This window comes from Haliotis rubra, unplaced genomic scaffold (assembly GCF_003918875.1).
Source record: "Haliotis rubra isolate DU_JTF1 unplaced genomic scaffold, ASM391887v1 Scf7, whole genome shotgun sequence".
Taxonomy (NCBI): domain Eukaryota; kingdom Metazoa; phylum Mollusca; class Gastropoda; order Lepetellida; family Haliotidae; genus Haliotis; species Haliotis rubra.
Genome location: NW_025767412.1, coordinates 62,218 through 84,604, shown reverse-complemented (window position 1 = coordinate 84,604; position 22,387 = coordinate 62,218). Strand labels below are relative to the sequence as shown.

The 22,387-nt window shown below is 43.5% G+C and overlaps 2 protein-coding genes across 2 annotated transcripts; both read left to right on the top strand.

Moving 5' to 3' along the window:
- The first annotated feature begins 8,906 nt into the window (after positions 1-8,906).
- On the top strand, positions 8,907-14,839 carry LOC124258575 (fibropellin-1-like). Its single transcript, XM_046692640.1, has 5 exons — positions 8,907-9,039; positions 9,497-9,657; positions 11,757-11,884; positions 12,530-12,841; positions 13,308-14,839. Exons 2-5 carry the CDS (start codon positions 9,530-9,532, stop codon positions 14,837-14,839), a joined length of 2,100 nt encoding a protein of 699 aa, XP_046548596.1. The 5' UTR covers positions 8,907-9,039; positions 9,497-9,529.
- Positions 14,840-14,947: 108 nt separating this feature from the next.
- Positions 14,948-18,976, top strand: LOC124258680 (the record flags this gene model as incomplete). Its single annotated transcript, XM_046692751.1, has 3 exons — positions 14,948-15,157; positions 15,944-16,076; positions 18,814-18,976. Coding segments are annotated over exons 1-3 (423 nt in total), but the record flags the coding sequence as incomplete, so codon positions are not given.
- Between the last annotated feature and the right edge of the window lie 3,411 nt (positions 18,977-22,387).

Sequence of the window (22,387 nt, the reverse complement as noted above, 5' to 3'; positions counted from 1 at the left end):
TTACGGCTGCAGCACTCAATGCCATGTGTGTGATAGCCCGCTGAACGGCGATTTGGTGAGAGATCACTGCCATGTCACCAAAAAGTATAGAGGCGCCGCTCACAACACGTGCAACCTCAAGCTTAGAATCAACCCCAAGACAATAAACATCCCCGTGGTCTTCCACTGACGTGCATCCCCAACAACATGGAGAGATACATCTCCTTCTCCCTGAACGGCCTGAGGTTCATCGACTCGGTTCAGTTCCTCCTGTTGCTGAGACCTGACTGACTCCCATCGGCCGATTTTACAGCAACCTGACCGGCTCGGCAATCACCCAAGACGATTACTCGCACGCGATTAACGTATGGAATAAACTGGGCTGTAAGAATCTGGGTGACTACCATGACCTGTACTTGAGAACAGGCGTACTCCTGCTTGCTGACGTGTTCGAGACGTTTAGGAGGACGTGTTTTAAGCAGTATCAACTCGACCCCGCATGGTACTACACCAGCCCAGGTCTATCTTGGGATGCCTTGCTGAAGAAAACCGGAGTTTAGCTGGAATTGCTCACCGATTACAACATGCACTTGTTCATTGAGAAAGGCTTGCGAGGTGGGATATCCATGGCTGCCAAACGCTACGCAAAAGCCAATAATCAATACGTGAAGGGCTACGACTCGAGCAAGCCAACCACTCACATCCTCTGCCAACAGCCTGTATGGTTGGGCCATGAGCCAGTATCTACCCACAGGGGGGATTCGAATGGGCATCACCCATTGATGTTATGAGCATTGCGCCGGATTTGAACAAAGGCTATATCCTCGAAGTGGACTTGGAATACCCCAAGGCATTGCACACATCGCACAACAGCTACCCCCTGGCCCCCGAACGTATGAGGGTTAACCCAGACTGGATGTCTGAGTACCAACATAACTTGCTGGGTGGGCGGGTGGCGGACGTTGAAAAACTCGTGCCCAACTTAATGAATAAGACCAAGTACATAATACACTATCGCAACCTACAGCTGTACCTGTCATTGGGTATGAGGCTGACCAAAATACACAGGGTGCTTGCGTTCGACAAGAGCCCCTGGATGGAGCCCTACATCAGAATGAACACGGACCTGCGAAAGCTGGCCAACAGTGACTACAAGTGACAAAAACCTCTACAAGCTCATGAACAACTTGGTGTTCGGTAAGACGATGGAGAACCTGAGGAAACGTGTGACCATGAAGCTGGTTTGGTCGAAATAGGAAGACAAGCTCAGGAAACTGATATCCAGCCCGGCATTCAACCGGAGCAAGATATTCACCGACGACCTGGTGGCCCTGCACATTAAGAAGAGCCACATCAAATTCAACCGGCCTGTTTACGTGGGGATGAGCATCCTCGATTTATCCAAACACCTGATGTACCACTTTTACTACAATGAGCCCAAGAAGCAGTACGGCGACAGGTGTGAAGTGCTGTACATGGACACGGATTCCCTGCTGATGGAGACTCGAACCGAGGACGTGTACGAGGACATGAAGAAACGCCTCGATTTGTATGACACCAGCGACTACCCCAAGGACCATGCCATACACAGCACAGTAAATAAAAAAGTGCTCGGCAAGATGAAGGACGAGTATGCCGGCACGCCCATAGCCGAGTACATAGGCTTGAGGCCCAAGATGTACTCCATCCTGAAGGCTGACAATGGCGAGATCCGAAAGGCGAGGGTGTTAAGAAGTACGTGGTGAAACAACACATCAAACATGCCAGATTCAAGGAAGCCCTGTTCAAGACCCGCACCTTCAGGCATCAAATGAACACGCTGAGAAGCGACGGCCACAGGATAAACAGACTGACGATAAACAAGACGTCCCTGTCGCCGATGGACACGAGGCGTTGGATAGCCATCGACGGTATCAACACGTACGCGTACGGGCATGAGAAAATTGAACCAAGAACATAGGTGTATATATGTCGGGATGTCACGGAACCAGAGAAAGTTTGGGGCTATCTACTGTAGCCCGCGTGGGTACTGGAAAGGAGCTAGCGCCGTACATAAGCTGGCCAAAATGGTGCGAGTACCCCCGGACGAGGCCAAAGCGTGGCAGATCTATTTACCGGCACCACGCTTACGTGCCTTGAAGAAAGTCCGGCATTACCGTACCATAGCGCCGACCTCCTGTTCCTACCCTACGACAAGAGGCACAAGTATGCCCTAAACATCGTGGATGTGGCCAGTCACTACAAGGAAGCCAAACCCTTGCCCGCGAAAGACTCGGCCCAGGTAGCCCGCGAATTCGAACGCATATACAAACGCAGTCCGCTGACATGGCCCACAGAGATGCAAGTCGACCCCAGGCGGGAGTTCATGGGTGCCGTGTCACAACTGCTAGACAAACACGATACCAAGGTCAGGCGTGGCGCAGCCGGAGCCCATCGCAGCCAAGCCATAGTCGAGAGATTCAATCGGACTTTGGCCGAGCGCTTATTCGGGCACCAGTATGTGAGAGAGATGGCCAACCCGGGGAAACGATCGATGGAATGGGTAGCGCGCGGCTACCTCAGGTGGTGTCGGCCATCAACCACGAAACCACCCGTCTCACCGGCAAGAAACCAGCCGACGCTATCAAACTGAAATCAGTGTTTGCTGAGTCGGCTGCACCATCGCGTGGGAAGGAGAAACAGACACCCGATAGGGCCCTCGTGAGGTACCTCTACCAGCCGAGGGATCACGAAGGGGACACTCGGAAACGAGCCACCGATCCGATATGGTCAGTCAAAACTTACAACATAGATAAAGTGGACATCAAAGCTGACGAGCCGAACTTGAACTACTTGAAAGATGTGTAAGGGAGAGGTTTCGTTAGAGAGGAATTATTAGTCATACCGTACGGCACAATGTTACCCCCCAAGCAAAATATTTAACACTTACTGTTGAGTAATCCCAATAGTATCCTGTAACCAGGTCGCATTAAACTGTTTCCTCGAGGTCAACACGGCATAGTGTCACGTGATCAGGATCGCGGTCATAGTGACACAATAGTGTCACGTGTGGCCGGGAAGTTAACAGTGGATTCAAAAGTAGTATATACAATGGTAGCGAGATCTAAGGGCCTGACAAAAGCTTTATTTATGAAATAAAGCTTTACAGAGGCTTTTGTTGGACTTGATCTCGGACTATCATTGTATATACTACTTGGACCATCCATTCATATTCATTATAGAAGATCGAGTCAGCAAGTGACAAATCCATGGAAGAATATGTTCCCGTAGCTGGATGTAAATATGTGCTTGTATCGTCGTTAAATATACATCGGTCATTATCTGAAATGAATTCTTCAAGGATTTTACCTTTATTATTTGTATGGGTACTTCCCCCAAGTGGGTTGTGTCGGTTAAGATCGCCCATGATTAGACATGGCTTCGGAAGTTGATCATACAGGTTTTGAAGATCTGACTGTTGAATAGTGGAAGAAGGAGGAATATACAAACTACACAGTGTTAAGGCAATGTGTAAAGTCAGACGAACCGCTAAAGCCCGAAGATTGGTATTAAGAGGGACAGAGCTATGGATAATACCCTGCCTTACCAAAATAAAAGCACCTCCAGTTGCTTTATCACCTAGAGGAGAGAAACAGTGATAACCACTATATTGTCGTAAATTAAAAGTGTCTGTGAATTTTATATATATATAACATATGTTACATTCGACCACTTTCTAAAATGGCAAGATTAGGGGAATTATAAAAGTAGTAATCTGGAAAGAACTGATTGGCGATGTCACGATATAACAGAAATGCTTTGAAAAACAGCATCATACTCAGTGTCGATAAGTGATGTTAGAATATCACAAATGGGCGATTTAACAAATAGGGCATCTGAATATTGGGGCATCTGACAAATGGGCGATGTGACAAGTGGGGAATCTGGCCAATGGGGCATCTGACAAATAATGGTGCATCTGAAAAGAAATGGAGCATCTGACCAATGGGACATCTGACAAATTCGGCATCTGACTAATGCGGCACCTCACAATAAATGGGGCATCTGACAACAAATTGAGGCATCTGACAATGGAGCATCTGACAAAGGGGAAGCTGACCAATGGAGCATCTGGCAATGGGGTGAGGACGAATAGCCTGGTTCAGCAACAGGCACAAAGATTGCAACACGCATATCGCTCTACTTGTTAGCATCTTTATCACTGATACGGCTGTTATCACACAATAACAGTCGCTACCACCACATATCTCACCGTTTGTGGCCTTGTAGGTCTACTGCTTATATCAAGTCTATTAGTTGTTGAGGTAAGAATGTATTCACATTTCTTGTGAAATATCTGTAAGTTATGATCACGAAGAGGTTTTAAATATTAGATAGCAGTCGCAACACTAACATAATATATAGTACAATAAGTATTTGTATAGACAGTTACCCTTGTGCAACAAAAGACGAGCGTTTCTTTCAAACTTGTCAGCTTAGTATGCACTAACCCCTGCTGGATGAACGTACTTTTCATTTCCAAACATTGTACACTGTGGGCAGATATATAGTGGGGTAGCCTTGTGGTTAAATCGTTCGCTCGTCTTGCCGAAAACTCAGGTTCGATTCCCCACATGATTCAATGTGTGGTGCCCATTTATGGTGACTCCCGCCGCGATATTACTAGAATATTGCTATAATCGGTGTAAACCTAAACTCACTCACACAAGCATTTACTCAGAAACGTCTGTTTTCAATCCACTAAATGTATGATTAAATGTGTAATGTATAAGAAATCCCTTTCGTTCCCCAGGAATGTCTGTGCAGCGTAGACGTGCATCTGTATTTCCGAAAGTATGTCAACGCCAAAGGAGTAACGTACGACAACCGATGCTGCGATGAAAATAAACTACCCACCTTCGGCCACATGTGTCCAAACCAGTGCGACACACAATTCATTCTCTGTATAGGCAGGTGAGTTCTATACTTCACACAGTTCATTCCTTGTGTACGCAGCTGAGTTCTATACTATTCTGTACAGTTTATTCTCTGTTTAGGCAGGTGAGTTTTATACTTCACTGGGTTCATGCTCTGTCAAGGCAGGTGAGTTCAATACTTTGCACGGTTCATTCTCTGTCTATAGGGGCGGTGGGGTAGCCTAGTGGTTAAAGCGTTGGCTCGTCAATCCGAAGACCCGGGTTCGAATCCCCACATGAGTAGAATGTGTGAAGCCCATTTCTGGTGTCCCCCCGCCGTGATGTTGCTGGAATATTGCTAAAAGCGGCGTAAAACCAAACTCAGTCAGTCAGTCAGTCTCTGTCTAGACTGGTGAGTTCTATACTTCGTACAGTTCATTCTCTGTCAAGACAGGTGAGTTCTATACTTCGCACGGTGAAACCAAGGGCGTTAGGGATCCCCATGGGTTGGTGGATTGTATTCTGTCTGTGACCCTATGAAAAAGTAGGTTCGCGTCTGGATCTTCAGTCTGGGACCCAATCAATCATTTTATTCTCAAATAACCACGGTTGGTGGTACAAAAGCGATTACAAATATTTTATATATCAAGCAAATGCAAAGATATATAATAGTATATAGTATATACATGATATATGAATACAAAAACTAGTCTCAGTTTATATTTCTTATTAGGTCTGATACTCTTGAAATAAATTTTGATAAATTGACAATTTCTTTAGTGTCATTAGTTGTGAATAATTTAACAAGATTTTGCAGACTTGGATATTTTGTTTTGGGGGATGGCATCACAGAGATTTTGACTTTCAAAAATATAATGAAATTCATCAGCAATAGATGCAGATTGACAGAGTTGACAAGTTCTATCAATGCGTGGGATGTTCTCCCAGCGGCCAGTTTCTATTGGGAGACTGTGATTTGATGTAATAAATCTTAGTAATGGAATTGATATTCGCCATGGGTTTTCTAGTAATTTTCCGCTTTCATTTTCCACTATCAAGTAATTATAAATAAGTTGTGAAAGTTTATTGACTCCATTGTGGTTGGTAAGTTTATGCCAAAAGGTAATGAGGCGTTTATAGATATTTATCGTGATTGGGAATCTGCCGAGCTCCCCATAGAGCATAAATCGAGGTGTGGAATTGTAATAAGTCGTAGAAATTTAGATGTTTTTTTCCAGACATTCCACATTTTCAATACACCAAATTTCTGAGCATTAAATGAGTACAGGAAATATCACTGAATCAAAGGCAAACAACAAACAGCCCTACGGCAAGTCGATATTTCGTGCTTTTTTAACAGACTGAACATGGCTTTAGTGGCACTGTCACCGAGATCCTTGATACTTGTGACTAGTCTTCTATTTCTATGAAACATGATGCCTAGGTAGTTGTATGTATCTACGATATCAAGTCTTTGCTGTTGTTATAAAAGTTCAATTTTGAGGTGTTTGCTGGTCCACTCCCAAAGATAAGAATTTTGGTTTTACTATATTGACAGTTAATTTCCATGTATCACAATATGATTCGATTTATCGAATAAGACGGTATCATCTGCATATAGTAAAATTAAAAGTTGTATGAAGAGTTGAATATCTTTATCTTGAACATGATCTATTCTAACACCATTACAGTCAGAAGAAAGGAGGTGTGATTCAATATCATTAACAAAGATTGAAAATAGTAAAGGTGATAGATTTTCTCCCTGTCTCACGCCATTATTGCACATTAAGTAGGCCGATACACTATTATTATATTGCACGAAAGATTTGATGCCATTGTACATTGCTTTTACAAGTGTCAGAAACCTCCCTTCAATACCAATAGTTTGCATTTTCTTCCACAGACCTACTCTCCAAACTGTGTCAAAACCCTTGGTGAAGTCTATAAAAGCACAATATAATTTTTGTTTTTTACTTTTCAATATATGCATGCTCGAGGTTATAGATAACAAACAAGTTGTCGGCAGTCGAGAATGATTTTCTAAATCCAGCTTGTGCTGATGTTAATATATTTTTTTCATCTAGAAAGTTTGATAGGCGGTTGTTCAATATTTTTGTAAATAGTTTCCCCAAACAACTTAGGATGACAATAGGTCTATACGAGATTGGATCCGAAGTATCTCCTTTTTTTGTGAATTGGTTTAATTATTCCAGTAAGCCAAGAATCGGGCAGTGTTTTTTGTCAAATACCAAATTAAAAAGTTCGACTAACAAGGGGGTTAATAAATCGCAACTATCAATTTATAAATATTCGTTTTCAATCAAGTCTATTCCAGATGCCTTACATCGTTTCAGTTGCTTTGTGGCTACTCTAATTTCCCCCTCTGTAATATTGCTATTCAGTATTTCACAATTTAGTTGACTATTACTTCCGCTTGCGTCGAGTTCTGATTCCTCCGGTTCCGAATCATTAAGTGATTTGAAGAATTTGTATAATACATCAATATCTATGTTATCAGTGCTATCAATCTTATCACCATTTAAAGTTTCCAGAATTGTTTAGGAGAGTGCTTATGGGTCTCCCTAAACATTTTACCGATTTCCTCTTTGTACCGCTTTATATGTCTATCCATACACTTTTTATAATTTTTTTATTCAAACCTAAATACGCGTTTATTATAAATGGAGTAGTGTTTTCGTAAACGTCGTTTTGCTTTATGAAATATCTTACGATCTTTATAACATTCTGCTCCGAACCAAGGTTTACATGTTCGGTCCTTCTCCGTAAATTCTCTATGTTGACTCCGAAGGTTTTCCGTGCAGCGTCCGTAAGTACGTGCGCGACATCGTTAGTGATGTCATTGACTGTTACTGGGTCAGCTTGATCAATCCAAGTAGCGTTTGTTTTCACTGTGAGATTATTTATCTGAGTTATATCCAACTTTTGGAGGAATTCACCGGTTTTTTATTATATCGCTTTGGTTTAGAGCATGAGCTGTGAGTTGTTTTAGCGGTGCTTTGGGTGCCTGTCTCTGATCCCTTAGTTATTTTAGCTAAGCTATATGTTACTGAGCAGTGCACATCTGAGTACAGCGGTGAGAAGTCACAGATATTTAGATCAGTGATGAGAGGTAAGCCTGGGGATGAACATACAACATAGTCTAACACTAGTCTACCACTAGGCTACCCAGTGGTCAGGTGGGCTACTTTGGTTTCTCATATTTTCGATTTGTTGTAAAGCTGAGTAGGTTGTTGTACACTTTGGAGTGGAGCGTGTGATGCATTAGTTACTGCAGCCATTTGATAGGCCTATTATGCAAAATTCCAGAAATATTTCTGCGGTTAACACTACAATTTTCTTAATTTATACCAATAACGATTATCAAACCTGCGTCGTCAACGCTGAACGCCAACGTCTGAGTCACAACATCCCCACTGCACTGAAGTAACTATCTCGGATTCCATTCCTCATAACCTTTCAGGGGTAGAACAGGTCGGGTGGTCTCTGGTATGTTGCGACGTCTCAGTGTGTTATCTATGGAATCCTGGAAGGGACATCGCCGCGTTGTCGCCCTCTCAAATACAAGCAAAATTAAACAAAACGCGACACGCGACATCGCGACATTTCGCCCATTTCGCATTGTCGCGTGTGGCGTTTTAGTGAATTTTTAGACTAAGTTAGGCTTCTTTTTACACATCTTAGATAGGGCGACGCGCGACAACGCGACATATTTTGACCTTGAAAATTGTCGCTATGCTTCTTTACACATCTTAGATAGCGCGACGCGCGACAACGCGTGACCTTGAAAATTGTCGCTATGTCGTGTGTCGCCCTTTGGAGGAATAGAAAAATATATTATTCAAAACGCGACACGCGACATCGCGACAATGCGACAAATGGGCGAAATGTCGCGTGTTGCGTTTTGGTTTATTTTGCCTCACTTTGCTTGTTTTTTGACAACGCGACAATGCGACATAGCAACAATGTCCCTTCTAGGATTCCATAGTTATCTTCCGTCTGTGTTTACAGTTTCGTCAGTGGTAAATGCAGCGGTGCGTACATCGCCACCGATGTCACATACGACGCCAACAACGTCACCTTCGACGACCACATAGGCAACCAAACGCTGAACCCCGTTGTTCTGCACCTACCTGACTGGCACCCAGTAAGTGAATACCAATGACGTGTAAGTTACCCTTGCAATAACTGTGCTCGTATGAGAGTCTCTGTGAGTAAATGGCGGTACGTGTGAGTCTTTAACACTGACCCTTGTGGACGCGAGCCTCTGCTTGTGTTTGTGACTTAGCGTTTGTGCTGATAGTAAGTAAACGAAGAGAAAGACTGTGCTAATTCGTGAGTGCCGGCAGTTGAGTGAGAAGCAATGTTTGTGAGAGCCAGTGTTTGTGAGTGTGACATCCTGTCCCAGTGAGTGAAAGAGAACACAAAGAATAAACAAACGTTTTAAGATTTCTAAAATGACCTATTTGCAAATATGATACGTCATTATTAAGGCCTGCAAGGCACGTGCTAATAAAAGATCGACAGAAAAAAGGGCGATGTCATATTCCTCTCCCCCTACTGTCTCGCCCTTCTCATGAACATTCGGAACTTGTTTCCTTCAGCAAGGCACCGGGACGCCTTTCTTGATAAACGTGATGGACAGTAATACTGGCTCTTCAGACGTCCCCATTGACGTGTTCAACACCACCCTTACAACTCCCTTGACAACGAACTCCACTGATGTGGTCTCGCTGACGTTGACTGGCACGAGGACGAGTACTGTGTATGTCACTGACAGTGATCTCTTAAACCAATCTTAAAGGGAATACGCGCATGTAAACTACCGGGCAAAAGAAAGTTATCACTTTTAAAGTAATTGTATAAAAATATATAAAAAAAAAAAAACCCGCTGGTACAGGTATGAAACAATGCAGAAAACATTCGCCAAAACGCAACATGATACCGATATCAACACAGCTGTCAGAAAACTGCGAACGAATCCTGCATTTTTCAATGCTTGAAAAACGTAATTTTGTGACATTGGTCTAAGTGCACGTGCGTGATTGTGGCATAAATACCGATGTTGGACAGAGCAAGCATGCAGTAACCAAAATAAACACCACGAATATGCCAAGACTTGCGCAAGCGCACCTAGGCAGGGCGATCGGTATGGCCAATAAGGGGGCTTAACAACGTCAGCTGGCAAGAACCCTCAACTGCAGCCAGGCCACCATCAGCAACTTAATAAACCGCTGCCAGCAAACAGGCCAGACTCAAGACCCCCAAGATCGAGGAGACCAAGAGTCACGACACCGTCCGAAGACCTCTACATCCGGCATATCGACCTTTCGGAACAGCAGGCGAACAGTCCTTCGACGACTTGGTATGGCGACTGCCCCTTCCGTGGAATGGTCTCGACCCGTCTACACCGTCAACGAAGACCGCAATGATTACTAACTCAACGTCGGTGGCAGCGAGAGAGGGCTCTTTACAGATGGAAGTCGGTTCTGTCTGTTCAGAAACGATGGCAGAGTTAGAGTTTTTCGACGTAGAGGATAGCAACTGGCGCCAACCCGCGTTCAAGAAGTTTATCCGTTCGATGAAAGATGCGTCCTGGTATGGGGTATGGTTATCATCCGAGGTAATCTCAATGCCCAGCTTTACAGGAATATAAAGGGATAAACTTTTTGTGGTGCCCTTTATTCGGCAACAGCCAAAAGGAGTCAGTTCGCAGCACATCAACGTAAGGCCTCAAACCGCCAGAATTGTTCGGGAATACCTGCACAATGTTAAAGTCAACGGATTGCCTTGACCGGCACGTTCTCCATAAACACCATTGAACATCTCTGGGATCATCTTGATCGTCAGGTGACTGACTGACTGACAGCGTGTACCACCTCCAGCAATATCACGGCGGGGGACACCAGAAATGGCGATCGTCAGCTGAGACACCGTGTACCAACCCCAGCGAACCGACAGGAACTGGAACAGGCTCTCTTGGACTTATGGAACAGGGTTCCTGCTGACTTCATCCGCCGACTGACGACGTCAGTGAGACGTCTGTTGGCGTGTATGGATGCCCGGGGTGCTCACACTCGCTGTTGATGCAATTTTTGAATGAACTCTGATTTGTGTAATTTTTAATTTTGCAATTTTACAATGCATTTTCAGTCAAAATATTGGGAAAAAAATTCTGTTTGTAAAATAACTATCATAAATCTCACATTCTATTTTTTGGTCAAGTGAAGTCGGTGATAACTTTCTTTTGCCCGGTACATAATATATTTGAATCGTCCTTTAAGTAAGTCTAATAGAAACTTGAAATATATATGGCAAACGTAGGAAAGGGTAAGCTTCGACAAATATAAATATTCGGCATAACTGAATGTATGGACATTTCACATATAAATACCTTCGCCATCAGTATTATTGATTTGATTAGACGTTACAGTTATATTCGATCATTATGTATGTGTGCCTGCAGTGCACTGCATTACTGCGTTTCTAATGTAGTTATCAGCATCGCAATTATCCTTAGTGGAAGCTGCACGGATTGCCCAGTTATCGAAGATACTGCAGATTTGCTTTCCTTGGTCGTACCAGAATCTACTGATCTTAGGTTACAGCCATCAACATGTCTATGAGTATCGTGGAAACGTGTACGATCAGCGTCACATGAGGCTCACCCTCCTCAAAAAGCTGTTGTGACGTCATATACTGTTTAAAGTGGCCTAAACGTCACTGACATACTCAAAGCCACAACGCGGTTTAACATACAAGCCTAAGAAAAACTTTCTTTGGAACAGAAACTCGTTAACCCCGAAAACTAATTTGTTACCCAAGTCGAACACTAACGAAGCTAAATGTTTTGTATACCTTCAGGCTAGTGTTAGACGTCAACGTCGGGTGCACCCCCAACTACTACGGCCATGACTGCTCCATCAACTGCACCACCACCTACATTAACTCCTACTGCGACCACACGACTGGGATCATTCACTGCAACAAAGGTATATACTGTCGTGATAGGTTCCTGTACATGCATGTGTTCGCCTATGACCCAACCAGTCCGACAGAACGCGAGGGAAGAAGTCCGGTCACGGTAGAATGTCACGGTATAAAGGTATCAAGGTTGAAGGAATTATTTGTTTTGCCAACAAAATACACATGACTGGTGTTTCCTAGAATATAGGCGTCAACATTCTCATCTACGCTATATTTACTATGTATACACCCTATATCCGGTGCATGAAGAGTCTTTTCCCACGCACTTCGTACTCTTACGGATTCATGACGTGATCTGTACTGCATAAGTACAATGTGTGGAGCACTTCATGGTACCCCAACCCGTGAAGATCCGGGTTAGAATTGAACTTCAGTAACCCATGCTTGTCGTAAGAGGCAACTAATGACCGGGCGGTCAGACTCGCTGACTTGGTTGACACATGTCATAGTGTCCCAATTGCGAGGATCGATGCTCATGATGATGATCACTGGATTGTCTGGTCCAGACTTGATTATTTACAGACCGCCGCCATATTGCTGGAATATTGATGAGTGCGACGTAAAACTAAACTCACTCGCTCACTCAGGGAATGGCCACATTCATTTACCTGGACCACTCACCCGCTCCCTCTGGTTTGTGTCTGTTGCAGGTTGGCACGGCGACAAGTGTGAAGAGGACATCGACGAGTGCTCCCAGTCTCAACTGAATCGAGTATGTCCGGTTAACAGCACATGCGCAAATTCCGCCGGAAGTTACACGTGCACCTGCAACGAAGGCTGGACAGGGCTATCATGTAACATAACCCAATCGTTGTGTGCAACTAACCCATGTAAAAACAATGGTACCTGTGTCAGTGGCTCTATAACGTTCTCCTGCAGTTGTTCGCAAGGGTGGTCAGGGCCGACCTGTGAGACATATACCCCCGGGTGTGACCCCAACCCATGTTATAATGGGGGTACATGTAAAGTGTCATCGGGGAGAGTTGTGTGTGGGTGCACGGCCAGTTGGACAGGGGACAATTGTACAGAAGATGTCGACGAGTGTAAGCTACTTCCTTGTGCAAATGGTGGAACATGTAGCAACGAACAGGGTGGATTTAACTGTACCTGCCCAGCAAAGTGGGTGGGTGAACGATGTACAGACCTCAACCCCGTGTGTCCTCCTGGTCAGTGTAGGAATGGGGCTACTTGTTTTAACCACATAGATATGTACGTCTGCGCATGTCCCGAAGGCTGGACAGGGACCACGTGTCAAACACTACTTGACAGATGTTCCCCAAACCCTTGTCAAAACGGGCGGCAGTTGTTTTCTAAACCATACCACTTTTAAATGTGCGTGTGACGACCAGTGGGGTGGGACACTCTGTACGGAGTCCAATGATCCATGCACTCTCAGCACATGTCAGTATGGTGGTACTTGCATAAAAGCTGACGCGAATAATTCAACTTGCGCATGCGCTTCTGGCTGGTCCGGACTTAAATGTGAGACTTTCATCGGTTTTTGTCACAACAACCCATGTCTAAACAACGGCACATGTTTTGACGGAACACACACCTATCAGTGCGTCTGTGAGTCTTCCTGGCATGGAGATCGCTGTGAATTAGAAACCAATGAATGTGAGGCAGGTGCTTGTGTGAATGGCGCTACGTGTACCAATACCCCTGGTGGGTTCATCTGTAACTGTTCTAGAGGCTGGACGGGGAATAACTGCTCAACAGATATAAATGAATGCCTATCAAAACCATGTCTGAACCAAGGCGCCTGTGTCAACTCACTGGGCAGCTTTCACTGCATCTGTAGCTTGGACTGGTCAGGAAGCATGTGCGAACATTTCATCGGGCCATGTCACGGAGGCTCATGTGACAATGGGGGCACGTGCCAGGGCAACGAGACTGGTTCCTGGTGCGTCTGTCCGTCTGGCTGGACCGGAGCTCATTGTGAACAAGATGTCGATGAGTGTAAACTGAACCTTTGTGATCATTCCACAGGATGCAGAAACTCCAACGGCAGCTACCAGTGTGAGTGTATGGATGGATGGAAGGGACAGAAGTGTGACGAGGACATTGATGAATGTTTACTTGGTATTTGCGTCCACGGCAGTTCATGTTATAACTATGACGGCGGATATAACTGTAGCTGTAGACCTGGATGGAAGGGGTTGACCTGTCAGTACAGACAAGATGCCTGTGCTCCACCCAGTCCGTGTGGTAACGGGGGAACCTGCTCCAACACTAACGAGGGCTACAGATGTCACTGCCCAGCTGGATACACCGGACAACAGTGCCAGACACAAATTGATGAATGTTCGGCCGGACCTTGTCAGAACAATGCGACGTGTGTGGACGTTCCAGGAGGGTACAAGTGTACCTGCAGCAGCTACTGGACAGGCCACGACTGCGACATTGACGTCAATGAGTGCCTCAAACCGCAGTGTCTCAACAACGGCACATGTGTCAATTACGATGGCGGATTCCGCTGTGCGTGTCCCGGCAACTGGACAGGAAGTGTTTGTGGAGATTTCGTTGATAACTGTACCTGGAAGCCATGTTTAAATGGGGGCAGTTGCACTGACCACTTCTACGGCTACACCTGCTCCTGTCCGCACGGGTGGACCGGTCAGCGATGTGATGTGGCTGTTGACCTTTGTGCAAACAGTCAGTGTAGTCAGGGATCAACTTGTTTGGTGACAGATGGTCAAGTCACCTGTATCTGTGCGTCTGGTTTGACTGGTCCATTGTGTTCCACCACGATAGACCCGTGCATGGGCATCCCGTGCTCTAACAATGGGACATGTGTCACAAAAGACACAACCTTCCTGTGTATCTGTGTTCATCCTTGGTCTGGGACCAACTGTAACATGAAACTTGAAGCTACATATGCATCTTCACCAACTACCGTGTCATCTACAAAGACCTCAACAAGGTTCGACATCGTCTACACCGAGGTCTACTGCAATTAGATATTCGTCCACAGGACCAGGTATTTCCTTTCATGAAACGCCCAGCACCACACCCTCCCACATCTGCTATCCGCAGAACAAGCACCGTGACTACACGGTCTACATCTGTAACTACCCCTCAAGTCACAACAGCAACGCCAACGACAACATGTTCAACAACATCAGTAGTGCCAGTTAGTCATTCAACGCCGATGGAAATAAACACAAGTGCAAATGTTCGATCTGATCACACAGCCAGACAAACAAGTTCGACAAAGAAACTCCTCAAACACCCTAAAACAGGCCCATCGAGCATGCCTCCAACAATACGTCCATCAGGTATGTATTCAAGACTGACAACATAAAAGTACGTGTTGCATTTCAATGTATGTCAGATTGGGGCAGTGCTCTGTAAATGTAACAACTGAGGATGCAGGAGGCATGTAATAACGTTTTGTCAATCTTAAATCTATTCGTTAGATTTAAAGTGTTGCGATGGTCGTTGTGCACAGTGGAACAAGTACCAGAATATCCTTGATAATTCGTATTTCTCACACTAATGAAGGTTGTGAATTCATCAATGTTTATCAAGTTTTGTAGTCATGAAGATATGATGCTTTATGGACTACTGCCTAATTGTTTGTAAGGACCTCGCACAGCAACGTCTTCCTTCATCAGGAGGGGCGGCGGGGTAGCCATGTGGTTAAAGTGTTAGCTGGTCACACTAACCCATTTCTGGTGTCCCCCGCCGTGATATTACCGGGATATTGCTAAACGTGGCGTAAAACAAAACTTTGTCACTAACTTACTCCATCAGGTGACAATTGAGAAAGTCTTTTGAGTTTATGCCTGTTACACTATTGATAAGGTAACAGAAGGTAGGATTAAAGTAGTAAGGTAACTATGTAACGGATTTAATACCTTGTGTAAACTTATTAACATATACATACGGTAACACAATAGCATTATGGTATAGTCATGTGTTTAGTAAAAATTTTCACAATGTCTTTCCCATTGCAGTGTAAACATACTTATCATCTCTAGCTTGTGCCATTGTGTTAACGATTCATAACACCATATCCCTGGCTACAACATTATATATACCCGTTCTGTATTTATATCCAGATATCTATACCATCCACTTCAAGACGGCGTTGTCATCCGCAGATGTCGACGATGTCGTTGCGAGTTTAACCACATTCGCCAAGGATCACATATGCCACCACAACCTCCCCCACGTCCTTCCTCAGTCTCACACGTAACGTAATTTGTGAAAGTTTCTTTTTGAAAGTGCAGTAATAGAGAAATAGGCATAGACCTGATTGGATGGGATTTTTAGGGTTGTAAATGAAAGAAATCTGGTTTCCTTAGATACCAGAAACTACTACAGTATGTGTTGTGTCTTTAATATCATCTGACAACATATTTGGAAGAATATCTTTGTTTAATAACCCGGCGTTTCCTTGCAAATACTAATTTTATGTGTCATATCACATTTTAAACAGCACAAATATCAGATCATGTTTTGTTGTGATAAAAGGTATAGTATTGGAATTTATATCTTACAAAGTTACAAATCCATGTCATAATGAAGGATGCACTAACTGTTCCATGTCATTATGAAGAATGCACTAACTGTTGCATGTTGAATGAAAATGAATTTCTCGTTAGCCTCTTTGTGACGGTTTTTCGTCGGCCATCTGTTCATTTTATGACTTGTTATTATTGTTTGAGTAGTTCTGTTTGTTTGTTTGAACATGTGCATCGATCTACGCAATTTGTTACGATGACATGCAACCACCATGTCTGGCAGCCTGATCCTGTTAGTCATTCGTCGTGCTTGCCTAAAGCCTTTTTCAACCTGGGTATTCACGGGGTGTTTGATTCTTATTCAATGAATAAAAATATATTTTATATGGGCTACATCTGATCTGATAAATGTGTCGAAGGTCTGGGTGTATAGGCCACTCTTAATATTTATGCATGTGACCTTTGACCAATATCAAAACGAGGTCATACCCGCGTAATCAGCGAATCGTGATGGCGACGAAATCCGGAAGCGATCTGACGGCGTTCCCGTCTCTCACATTTTCCTTCGTGGAGACTTATATACAAATGAATAGCAGAAGTGCCGGGACTTCCCAACTGAACAAAGGCTTCAAATATTATAGTGAAGGGTTCATTTATAATTTGCGAAGTAAGTTTCATTCATCCATTTCCAATGTTGTAAATGGTACAGTAACGATCGCACTGGCTGTCAATGTCATTATGTCATTGCTTATTTATGATTGAAGTAGGCTTATTTTCCTCTTGACATGTTATCATATTGACTTCACCCTTAAAATTACGGGACATACGTTAATTATTATGAAGTGCAACTGAAAAGGTGTTTTTGAACTACTTTAACCTAAGTTCCATCATGTCAATAACCTAGGCCGTAACCGTCAGATAGTTATTAGATCTATGTAAAATTCAAATGATGTTATTTCGTGTAATATTATTCCCTTGTCTTGTATATTTTGGCAGCATCATGTGATGACACATCTTGCGTAATAGCAGCTCGTTGTTACCGTTCCATGAAGAAAAATGACTCGCCACACAATATAACTGTAAGTTGGGTTCATAGCATTGTCAAGAAAAAAAATTATCAGTCTGATATCAGAATATAATATATATTTCATATATACATTAAAACATGTTCTCTGTTCATAACACTTTGTGTATTGTTGTTAATCATTCAGAAACAAAACCATGTAATATTGACCTAGTTCACTGCTTATTAGAAATTCTGGCATTGTTGAAAGGGAGGTACTCACAATTTCAGCATATCATAATTCATTTTTACGACCTGTGTATATTTCAAAACATTGATATCTATAAAAATGTAAAAGATCTGTGTATTAAAAAAATATACAGTCGATGAAATATTACAGATTTAGTAGTAATCACATTTATTAATTTATATTAACAAGTTTGTTTTGTGCATTTGTCATGAGGTATGAGGGTCATCAGTGATTATGAATCCTTCATCTGAAATTTAATTAGATGGAAATACTTTAAATTAATGGATACCACAAAAAAGAAAGACATCTTTAGTTAAAGAGCATTTGAACTGAAGTTGTGCTTACACATCTACCAATTTGTTTCTCACTCTTAAACTGACCTTTCCCATGAAATTACTTGTTTTGATGACCGATGGCTGGAACTTCATATTTTCCAAGTTCCAAGGAAATATGGATGGCACAGATCCTTGCTTGTGGGTCCTCCTTACCGGTGTGTACTTGTAGTCCTCAGGCCGGAAATGCTTCGAGCAAACAACACTCTTCCTGGTGATCTAAATACAAGTGAAATTAGAATAAGTCTACTGTCATAGATTTTGAGCTCCAAGATTTAAATAAATATCTCTTTTTTCGAATTGTTACAATCAATAGTTGTGTATATAAGTGATTCTATAATAATTCTTCCTTGGTCCATCTGCCATTGTTTCAAATAGGCTAATGTATGCAATCGTCCTGGTAATTTAGTAACACGAAAGTATAGTTGAAAACAAATTTGACATGCAAAATGCTATCATGTAGTTGTTTGAGACAAAATATTGTTTAGCCTTAATATCTGTTTGACAACTGCAGCTCCGATAATATATTCGTTGCTGTTTGGACGACTCAAATTCTTGAGATTTAATTTCGAAAATCCCGAATGAAAATTTTAACCTACCGTAAAGAAGGGTCCTTCGTCCCGACGAATGGCAATTATCCATCTCCTTCGCACATCTTCAGCCTTCGGAAATGTGTGAAACGAAAGTGAATTGTCGTATCTCGCATCAGATGTACACTGCGGTACAGAGCAGTGATCAGCTGCCATATTTGCAGGTATGACCTCGTTTTGGAATCGGTCAAAGGTCACATGCATAAATATTAAGAATCCGCTATTGTTTATCTCTTTTGGCGAAATTTGATCAACAAGTAAACGTAACCAATCTTTCCATTTCTAAACAGGGCGAAGAATGCCATCTCCTTCGGCGTTCTCTGTGACAGTACCCAGGAAACCACCAGTGACATACAGAAAGCAATCTCTTCAGTCAAAGAAGAAGACATTCAGAAACTGTTTTCAAAACAGCTTGTTTCGAGAAATACTGAAAACGATGACAATTCGTTAAAGGTCTGCGTGATAGAAGTTTCACAATATGTATAATTACTGTCGTTAATATTTCCAGAAAGATGCCCTAAGCAACAGTTTATTCTATTGCATGACCAGTTTTTCTGGACGCTCTGTAAAATATTAACCCCCCTAAACGTAATAACTCCAGATCCCTGTTCTTAAACTACTTACATATGAAGATCCGGGTTAGAACTGGTCTTCAGCAACCCATGGTTGTCGTAAGAAGCGACAAACAGGATCGGGTGGTCTGGCACGCGGACTGGGTTGACAACTTTCATCATATCCCAATTGCGGGGATCGATGCTCATGGTGAGGATCACTGGATTGTCTGGTCCAGATTCAAATATTTACAGAGCGCCGCCATATGGCTTGAAAAGTGCTGAGTGCGGCGTACAACATCGGATACGAACATGGTGAGACCCTTGAAGATCCTCGCGGGATTTTGTGCGGATCGCACTACTTATGACACGAAATGCATAAAGTGACAAAAGCTACTTACATGTTATAAGTAATATCGGCTTCGGTATGATTCAGATGTTATGTTTAAATGTATCACTATCAAATAGAGCGTTCGCGTAAAGGTGGGCGTATCTTACCTTACCAGAAGCACGCGTCACGCAAAGGTGGGCGTATCTTACCTTACCAGAAGCACGCGTCACACACACATGCAAAGGCAAGTTTATCGTTCACCTGGAAAGAATACAACATATGCGAATATGCCTAAACTAAAAAAAATGTTTGCTTCTCTATTTCCGAAGACAGTAATCATATCAGTGTCTACGTCAGTTGGAGTTATAGGAGTCGCGGAACTGTCATAGACAGTCATAGACATCGTTATCATCATCATCATCATCTACAGGAGGTAAGGAAATTACACCCATGGGTCCAGTTATCTACTGCAGGTAACACGGACTATGACATTACACCTAGGGATCTAGTTATATACTGCAGGTAACGAGGACTATGAAATTACACCCATGGGTCCAGTTATCTACTGCAGGTAACGAGGACTATGACATTACACCCAGGGATCCAGTTATCTACTGCAGGTAACACGGACTATGACATTACACCCAGGGATCCAGTTATCTACTGCAGGTAACAAGGACTATGACATTACACCCAGGGATCCAGTTATCTACTGCAGGTAACACGGACTATGACATTACACCCAGGGGTCCAGTTATCTACTGCAGGTAACAAGGACTATGACATTACACCCAGGGATCCAGTTATCTACTGCAGGTAACAAGGACTATGACATTACACCCAGGGGTCCAGTTATCTACTGCAGGTAACACGGACTATGACATTACACCCAGGGATCCAGTTATATACTGCAGGTAACGAGGACTATAGCATTACGCCTAGGGGTCCAGTTATCTACTGCAGGTAACACGGACTATGACATTACACCCAGGGATCCAGTTATATACTGCAGGTAACGAGGACTATGACATTACACCCAGGGATCCAGTTATCTACTGCAGGTAACAAGGACTATGACATTACACCCAGGGGTCCAGTTATCTACTGCAGGTAACACGGACTATGACATTACACCTAGGGATCCAGTTATCTACTGCAGGTAACGAGGACTATGACATTACACCCAGGGATCCAGTTATCTACTGCAGGTAACGAGGACTATGACATTACACCTAGGGATCCAGTTATCTACTGCAGGTAACGAGGACTATGACATTACACCCAGGGATCTAGTTATCTACTGCAGGTAACGAGGACTATGACATTACACCCAGGGATCCAGTTATCTACTGCAGGTAACGAGGACTATGACATTACACCCTAGGGATCTAGTTATCTACTGCAGGTAACGAGGACTATGACATTACACCCAGGGATCCAGTTATCTACTGCAGGTAACGAGGACTATGACATTACACCCAGGGATCCAGTTATCTACTGCAGGTAACGAGGACTATGACATTACACCCAGGGATCCAGTTATCTACTGCAGGTAACGAGGACTATGACATTACACCCAGGGATCCAGTTATCTACTGCAGGTAACACGGACTATGACATTACACCCAGGGATCCAGTTATCTACTGCAGGTAACGAGGACTATGACATTACGCCTAGGGATCCAGTTATCTACTGCAGGTAACGAGGACTATGACATTACACCTAGGGATCCAGTTATCTACTGCAGGTAACAAGGACTATGACATTACACCCAGGGATCTAGTTATCTACTGCAGGTAACGAGGACTATGACATTACACCTAGGGATCTAGTTATCTACTGCAGGTAACGAGGACTATGACATTACACCTAGGGATCCAGTTATCTACTGCAGGTAACAAGGACTATGACATTACACCCAGGGATCCAGTTATCTACTGCAGGTAACGAGGACTATGACATTACACCCAGGGATCCAGTTATCTACTGCAGGTAACACGGACTATGACATTACACCTAGGGATCCAGTTATCTACTGCAGGTAACGAGGACTATGACATTACACCTAGGGATCAGTTATCTACTGCAGGTAACACGGACTATGACATTACACCCAGGGATCCAGTTATCTACTGCAGGTAACGAGGACTATGACATTACACCTAGGGATCCAGTTATCTACTGCAGGTAACGAGGACTATGACATTACACCCAGGGATCCAGTTATCTACTGCAGGTAACGAGGACTATGACATTACACCCAGGGATCCAGTTATCTACTGCAGGTAACAAGGACTATGACATTACACCTAGGGATCCAGTTATCTACTGCAGGTAACGAGGACTATGACATTACACCTAGGGATCCAGTTATCTACTGCAGGTAACGAGGACTATGACATTACACCCAGGGATCTAGTTATCTACTGCAGGTAACGAGGACTATGACATTACACCCAGGGATCCAGTTATCTACTGCAGGTAACGAGGACTATGACATTACACCCAGGGATCCAGTTATCTACTGCAGGTAACGAGGACTATGACATTACACCTAGGGATCCAGTTATCTACTGCAGGTAACGAGGACTATGACATTACACCTAGGGATCCAGTTATCTACTGCAGGTAACGAGGACTATGACATTACACCCAGGGATCCAGTTATCTACTGCAGGTAACGAGGACTATGACATTACACCCAGGGATCCAGTTATCTACTGCAGGTAACGAGGACTATGACATTACACCTAGGGATCAGTTATCTACTGCAGGTAACGAGGACTATGACATTACACCTAGGGATCCAGTTATCTACTGCAGGTAACGAGGACTATGACATTACACCTAGGGATCCAGTTATCTACTGCAGGTAACGAGGACTATGACATTACACCTAGGGATGCAGTTATCTACTGCAGGTAACACGGACTATGACATTACACCTAGGGATCTAGTTATATACTGCAGGTAACGAGGAC